Source organism: Bison bison, unplaced genomic scaffold (assembly GCF_000754665.1).
Source record: "Bison bison bison isolate TAMUID 2011002044 unplaced genomic scaffold, Bison_UMD1.0 scf7180017864158, whole genome shotgun sequence".
In the NCBI taxonomy this organism is placed as follows: domain Eukaryota; kingdom Metazoa; phylum Chordata; class Mammalia; order Artiodactyla; family Bovidae; genus Bison; species Bison bison.
The window spans coordinates 1,890,770-1,899,311 of record NW_011494730.1 but is presented as its reverse complement, the minus strand read 5'-3'; the positions used below and the strand labels follow the sequence as shown (position 1 = coordinate 1,899,311).

At 36.5% G+C, this 8,542-nt stretch overlaps 1 protein-coding gene across 4 annotated transcripts in view; it reads right to left on the bottom strand.

Annotated features, from left to right (window-relative positions):
- ZMYM6 (zinc finger, MYM-type 6) overlaps positions 1–8,542 on the bottom strand; it is a 45,276-nt gene that overhangs the window by 11,026 nt on the left and 25,708 nt on the right. For all 4 annotated transcript variants that reach the window (XM_010841210.1, XM_010841208.1, XM_010841211.1 and 1 more), the window contains 3 exons: positions 8,208–8,358; positions 5,546–5,680; positions 5,064–5,104 (listed from right to left, as the gene is read on the bottom strand). In XM_010841210.1, coding sequence (XP_010839512.1) covers positions 5,064–5,104; positions 5,546–5,680; positions 8,208–8,358 — 327 coding nt within the window. The remainder of the gene's footprint in view (positions 1–5,063; positions 5,105–5,545; positions 5,681–8,207; positions 8,359–8,542) is intronic.

Genomic DNA, 8,542 nt, shown 5'->3' with positions numbered 1-8,542 from the left:
ATATAAATATATATATTTTTATATATTTAGGTCTATTCCTGGACTTCTTTTCTATTGAACTGTCTCTCCGTGGCTTCCTGTTGTTTCAACTATGTAGCTCTATAAAATCTATTGTACAAATGATTCACTTCACATCTAAAACTACCACAGCACTGTAAATCAACAATATGCTAATAAAATTTTTTAAACTTTTTTTTAAATTTGTAGTTATAATTTGAGGAACTAGCTCTTCCCCTTCTTTATTCTTCTTTTTCAGAATTTTGTTGAAAGTTTTTAAAGCATCAGAGTGACAATCTGATTTGTGTTTTAAAATGATCATTCTGGCAACACTGTGGAGGAAAAAAACTGAAAATGGCAAGAATGGAAGGAGAAAGGCAAGCAGCAGGTCACCACAATAATACAGAAGAAAGATGATGGTGGCTCAGACTAAGAAGATGGCACCAGCAGTAATAAGAAGTAAGGAACACTGCAGAGGAAGTGTGCAGGAAATAAAAGGACTCGGCTTTACCTGAGATGGCTATTCATCATCTAACAGTAGATGTCATGCAGACAGTTGGATGGATACGTGAACCTAGAGCTCAGACGTCAAGGCAAGAGAAGTAAGTCTGGTAATCAGCCACCATCCAGGTGGTTTAAAACCAGAGGACTGTATGAGTCCCCTATAAAGAAATGTGAAGATTGACAAAAGAAATAATAAGTATGATGACCTAGAAGTTGAAGGTATTTCAAGGAAGGAAAGAGAGATCAACTGTATCAAATGTTACTGAAAGCATGAGGAGAATGAGAACTGAAAACGGACCACTAGATTTGGCAAAATAAAGACTGATGGAGATCTTGACAAGAAATATTTCAGCAGAGTGGTACAAATAAAAGCCTGACTAGAGTGAGCTAAGGAAGGAAAACAGATTAAAAAAATGATGCAACAAGCAGAGGCCACCCTTAAAGGATTTTTTTCCAAAATGGAAAGCAGAAAAATGGGATAGTAACTGAAAGGCCATGGTATTAAAGAAGGATTTTTTTCAGGTAGGAAATAATACCACATGTTTTTGTGTTGATAAAAATGATGAGTAGAAAGGAAGACAAATCCAGAATATAGAAAGAAATCCATAAGAAAAAAGACAAATACAAAAATGGGGAATATAAAAACAGGAAATTCAAAGAAAAGTCAAATGTTCACAAACAGAAATATAAGCAAACTCACTAGTAATCAGTGACATACAAAATAAAACAATAAGATATTACTGAAGACTGGCAAAAAAAAGTTTAAATCTGAAAACATAAAATGATACTAAGGCTGTAGGAAATGAGTACAAACAGAAACTGCCGGTGGAAATAAAAACTGGAACACTCACTCAACAGGGCGATTTGAAAACTAAAATGCAAATACACTTTGTCCTCAAAATTCCACTCTTCCATGTCTACACTAGACAAACACACCTGTACACATGCACGAGAAGACGTATACAAGAATGTTCATTCACTGAGCAGAAATTTTTGATAGTGAAGCAACATACGCTTATCAACAGGGCAATAGATAAATAAAATGTGGTATCTACATGCAATGTAGGAGATCAAACCAGTCAATCCTAAAGGAAATCAACCCTGAATATTCACTGGAAGAAATTTTGCTGAAGCTGAAGCTCCAATACTTTTACCACCTGATGCGAAGAGCCGACTCACTGGAAAAGACACTGATGCTGAGAAAGATTGAAGGCAAAAGGAGAAGCGGGCAGCAGAGGTTAGACAGCATCACTGAGTCAATGCACCTGCATTTGAGCAAACTCCGGGCGATAGTAGAGGAGAGAGGAGCCTGGCATGCTGTAGTTCATGGGGTGCAAAGAGTCAGACCACAACCCAGCAACAGAACAACAAAATATACAATATTATCAGCAGCAGTAGAAATGCACCAAATCTATTAAGAATCAGATGGATATTTTAAAAAATAAATTATTTTCCATGGATGTGTATATATGAACGTGAAAGATTAAAAGCAGTCTGAAAGGACACACACCGAATTCGTAACAATAGCTGCCTCTAGGGGATGTGAAAAAGGACTGGGGGCAGTGATTCATTTTTTAAACAGGGAGGGTAAGAAAAGAAAAAACTGTGAGCAAATAAGCCAAATCTATCAATGGTTAATTATGGATGGAGGGAATACCGTAGAACACGGAGTTGGCAAAGCTTGGTTCATCAGCCCATCATTTGTGTTTTAAAGTTTTACTAGAACAGAGCCACTCACTCACTCAGGTATTGTCGATGGCTACTTCTGCACTACAGTGGCAGAAGTAAGGAGCTGGAACAGAGACTGCATGGCCTGCAAAGTCTAATTTACTCTCTAGACCTTTACAGAAGTTTGCTGACATTTGCAGGATGTTTTCTTCTTTGCACTTCCCAGTACCTCACCTTTCCCCCAAATTTAGGACCACTTAAATAACCTGAAGGAATCCAGGAAACAAAGAAAAAGATTCTAAAACAGTCCGGTTTTCTTTTTTTAAAATCATAAAAATACTACATTATTTATTATTATACCTTTTATAGACTAAACTGAAAATATTAACCAGAACTATTCTGTAACACAGTTTAAATGACTGGCTGAATTACAGAAGTACTCCTTATAGGGAAAACATATGTAGGGCAGTCACATTTAATATGAGAAATATGCTCCTGAATAATTCAAAACCAACATAATTTAAGACTAATTGTCCCATACACATAGAGGAAGGATGCATTATCACAGAATATAAACTTATAATATAGAATATTTTCATAATATATAACATAATACACAACAATACTTACTTCATAACAATACACATTAATTTAAGGCACAATACATTAATAATTCATTATATAATTAAGCAGTTTATAAAATTATTAATTCTATAACAGTGATTTATTAATCATGTAATTTTAAAATAATTTAAAGTACAATACATAATATACATATAAATATGAAATTAACTTAATGACAGTTCATTAACTAATGTGGTATACTGCCTAAAAATAATTAACTAGTGTTATCATTATCCTCTTCCAACAATCTTAATAATGGGAGAGTTAAGAGATATCAAATTAAGTAGGATAAACTCTCTCTCCACATTATGGCGAAGGCTGGTCTGATTTCCTGGAAGACTTCTGCTAAAGAATGAAGCTAATGAATCTAACATGGTTTGGGTTTTCTCTCTTTTTTTCCCCACTGAGGATTTCTTCATATGCAAAGACACTTGTCCATCTTTCACTTCACCACCATGGAGTGCAATCCACATATGGATCATCTTCAAAACTAGCAACTGTTGCTGAAATATGGTCCAAAGTCTATGCCAGTCGCTTCGCTGCTAGTTGATGCGCTGAAGACCCAGGCTAATTGCTGGGGCCCTCTTCCTATTACCTTTGTTTTTCTAATTCTAGCAAGTCCTCCTTTATTAATCCCTGGGAAACAACCCAAGTAAAATCTCAACATCCCTTTCATCAACCTTGCATAAATTTACCTTCTTTGCCATTTTAAAAGCTTCTTTATTAGCAGATGTTATATTGTCTTCCAAGTTAAAGACTCTTTAAATTCTGGTAAAGCTGAAATAAATAGTCCATCCTAAAGGAAATCAGTCCTGAATATTCATTGGAAGGACTGATGCTGAAGCTGAAACGCCAATAGTCTGGCCACCTGATGCAAAGAACTGTCTCACTGGAAAAGACCCTGATGCTGGGAAAGATCGAAGGCAGGAGGAGAAGGGGACGACAGAGGGTGAGATGGTTGGATGGCATCACCAACTCAATGGACATGAGTCTGAGTAAACTCTGTGAGTTGGTGATGGACAGGGAAGCCTGGCATGCTGCAGTCCATGGGATCGCAGAGTCGGACACGACTGAGCAACTAAACTGACTGACTGACTGACTGACTGAACGCTGAAATGTTTTGATAGTTTCAGTGCTAGCAGATATAGCTTGCCTGCTCATTTTTATATTCTTAAAACCTTGGTGGGCTTTAAACTTGAAAAGCCAGCCATGACTTGTAGTAAACCTTTTTGTCTCAGTGTCACCTCCTTTCAAATCATCAAAAATACTTCATGTCTTAGCACAGATGAGAGCTTGGCCTTAGGGGCACATTATGGCAGCATTGATCTTACACCTGTGTTGCCAGGACTTTTTCAATTTATTCCATCATCCTTGCCTGGTTACAAGATAATTTCATGAACTAAAGGGTGTATCTGCTCTAAAACCACTTTGGGGTTTTTTGAACATTATCTCTAAGACCCTGCAGGGTGCACTCTCCTAAATTAACAGCATGAGATATCATAGCAATGGTCTAGCCTTCTTCACAGAGTTTTATCACATCTAACTTCTCCAAATTTATTGAATTTGGGGCACACTTTTTTAGTACAGCACTACCACTTAATGAACCTCAATCACATTGTTACCTGACATTTTTTAAAAGACTTTTAATTGTATCAAGAGCAAATATTAAGAGAGCAACACAATAACGAAAACATTAACCCAAGATATGACACATTAGGTTTTGCGTGATATTGATAAAGGATGATAGGAATTTTGTTTTCCTGCTAAAGTGATGCTGATATAAGACAGTGACATAGTCTGCAACTCTTTCAGCCTGCCAGATTTGAAATTATGCATTTCTTTAAATTTTTTTTTAATTTTGCGAAGTTTCACAATAAAGAATTTAAATATTATCTTACTTTGCACTATTTTCAGCTTCACATAATCCAAAGATGCATAAAACAATACAGTGAACTTTTCCAGAACCTTCTAGTCTTAAAGAAAAATACTTGAAAGTAGTAAGAGAAAAATAAGCAGCCAGATGGAATTAACAAGTATTTAAAGAAACTAAGGAACCAGAACACAAACAGTAAAACAAATCAGAAATGCATTCTTATTAACAATCTAACTTTAAAATTCAAAAACAAAAATTAGTGCATAGTATATTACTCCACTTTTTAAAACAACTAAGTAGCAAATAGAAATATACTCAGACATACCTTAGAAGCTATATATCAAAATGAAACTAAACCCAAGGAACATTAATCAGGAAGATAATTAATAAAACTTACATTTTCAATGATCTTTGTTGCCTCTTTAGTAACAACTGCACCTGTTATAAATTAAAACATACATTATTATCCCTAGAATATACACAAGTAAACACTGAAACCAAGAGGTCATTTTCCTCTCTCTAAGGTGGTCTAGAGTCTAGTCCAGAATTTCTCAAAAAATAGTACAAGGAAATTTGGCATCAATATCACCTGGGGTGCTTGGTAAAGGCAACAGATTCCTGGGCCCCAATCCCAACATACTGTGTTAGAATCTCTGATGTTAAAGGTAGCTATATTAAATCACTGGGATTCCTTAAAAAATAAATTATACATACCACTTCCTTCTCTATGCACGCCACCCTGCTTGCTACCCACTTCCCTCAGGGACAGAGGGGCATGTTTCTTCATATAAATGTACATGTGAGTATTACCAGTAGGTGCTGTTTACACTAGGAAAAAACCTCTACAGTTTACCCAAATGCCTTTACTTCAAGTCATACCTTTTGAAACACCACTCCCTGTGGGCTGGGCAGGAGATATTTTTGCCAATGACACCACATTGGTTATAACTGGTGTTGTATTTGTCCTTGCAGCAGGGAGCGCCACTGAAGCAATGTGTGCCTTAGAAATATTTACTGATTAAAATAAACAAAAAGGTAAGACAAAAGGATCACATGCACACATTAAAAAAACTCTATTTAACAACGAAGTTTCAAGGCAATACAAATATATAACTGCATAATGTTGGGTTTCCCAAAGAAAGGCAATGCCAAAGAATGCTCAAACTACCGCACAATTGCACTTATTTCACATGCTAGTAAAGTAATCCTCAAAATTCTCCAAGCCAGGCTTCAACAATATGTGAACCATGAACCTCCAGATGTTCAAGCTGGTTTTAGAAAAGGCAGAGGAGCCAGAGATCAAAATGCCAACATCCACTGGATCATCGAAAAAGCAAAAGAGTTCCAGAAAAACATCTATTTCTGCTTTATTGACTATGCCAAAGCCTTTGACTGTGTGGATCACCACAAACTGTGAAAAGTTTTTCAAGAGATGGGAATACCAGGCCACCTGACCTGCCTCTTGAGAAATCTGTATGCAGGTCAGGAAGCAACAGTTAGAACTGGACATGGAACAACAGACTGGTTCCAAACAGGAAAAGGAGCACGTCAAGGCTGTATATTGTCACCCTGCTTATTTAACATATATGCAGAGTACATCATGCGAAAAGCTGGGCTGGATGAAGCACAAGCTGGAATCAAGACTGCCAGGAGAAATATTAATAACCTTAGATATGCAGATGACACCACCTTTATGGCAGAAAGCAAAGAAGAACTAAAGAGCCTGTTGATGAAAGTGAAAGAGCAAAGTAAAAAAGTTGGCTTAAAGCTCAACATTCAAAAAAGTAAGATCATGGCATCCAGTCCCATCACTTCACGGCAAATAGATGGGGAGACAATGCAAACAGTAGCAGACTTTATTTTTGGGGGCTCCAAAATCACTGCAGATGGTCACTGCAGCCATGAAATTAAAAGACGCTTATTCCCTGGAGGAAAAGTTATGACCAACCTAGACAGCATATTAAAAAGCAGAGACATTACTTTGTCAACAAAGGTCCGTCTAGTCAAGGCTATGGTTTTTCCAGTGGTCATATATGGATATGATAGTCGGACTAAAGAAAGCTGAGCACTGAAGAATTGATGCTTTTGAACTGTGGTGTTGGAGAAGACTTGAGAGTCCCTTGGACAGGCAGGAGATCAAACCAGTCCATCTTAAAGGAAATCAGTCCTGAATATTCATTGAAAGGACTGATGTTGAAACTGAAACTCCAATACTGTGGCCACCTGATGCGAAGAACTGACTCATTTGAAAAGACCCTGATGCTGAGAAAGATTGAAGGCGGGAGGAGAAGGGGAAGACAGGATGAGATGGTTGGATAGCATCACCGGCTCAGTGGACATGAGTCTGAGTAAACTCTGGGTGTTGGTGATGGACAGGGAGGCCTGGTGTGCTGCAGTCCATGGGGTCACAGAGTTGGACACAATTGAGCAACTGAACTGAACTGAACTGAATGTTGGGTTGGGTGATCCTGTTTAGTGTTCACTGGGACTTAAAGGGTGCCTAATTCTCTAAAATTAGAAACTTCAAATACTTAATGTATAAAAATACAGTTATCGGCTTCAGGATTGACTGGACTTTTCCATTAGTGAATGTTAAAATTTCTACACCGAAAGCTTGATTCAAATAAAAATTTAACCTGATAATTTTTATAAATAAGTTGGTGACGTAGCTCTTCATCCACATAAGAACACTGATTTTGTTAACCCACATTATAGAATGAAAATTCCACCATTACCCGGACTGGTCTTAGGGAATGGATGATAACACAAAAGATCAGCTCAAGGCATATGTGGTCAAGGTGATGATTAATAAGATTGCAAAAGTAGACAAAGGCCAGACCATAAAGCCAGAGCATGTGAATCCTGTCAATTCAGGAGCACTCCAGGCTTTGATAAGAGAACATAACATCAAATGTTTTTAGCCTAACTCAGAGAAGTGCTACTTCAGAGAGCTACTTTCAGAACATGCCACATATCTATTCATCTGGATATTTTGACCACATTAGCTGTCCTACTTGCAAAATTATTTTATTCTTAGCCAGGAAAAACTTTGCTACCCATGAAGAACTGGTCTACTTTATTCTTTCTGATATAATTAATGTGTTGTTCTTTTTCCCTTGGCTACAAGCAAGCTCTGAATCAAATCTCATACCAGTAACAGCCACTATATTAACATATCCTCTTCCTTTGTTTGCCCTGATTTCTATTTTTATTTCTGCTTTATTAACTGAATAGCAACATACCACTTAGTGTAAGTTATTTATATACAGATAAATTCAATCAAAAGCAAACAAATCTAATTTTCCTAGAAAATTACTGCTTATATATTTATTGATTCCTTGGTATGTTTGATTTTGAAAACAAAAAGCATCAAGATTAATTTGCCCACTAGGGCAATCTTTAAGGATTCTTAAAGGAAAATTTAAGTAAATTTAGGCTATCTGAATGCAGTGAAATTTTGTTATTATATTATTTACAACTTTGAGTGCTGACAGTAACTTAGCAGTGACAGAAAGAGCCCATTAACCAAGTTTAATTTTACCTTTATTTTGTGAAAAAGGGTCATTCATAATTTGCTGACGATGACAAAACTCCAAGACACAAAATAGGTTACAGAAATGTTTGATGTTTCCTCGCCATTTTATGGACTCACTTAGCTTTCCCTGTCGTTTACAACCATCACACTTGGCCATCTGAGAAAGAAATGTGAAACAGGATAGGCTGAAAACTATAAAACAATGAAAACATAACACTAATCATAAAACTAGAAGGAACTATGAAAACAGAATGTATGAGTCAGTTGAGATCACAAAATGTAAGGTTCCTACCTCAAGATATTGTAATCAAAAATATATACACTATTCATTTTATTGAGAA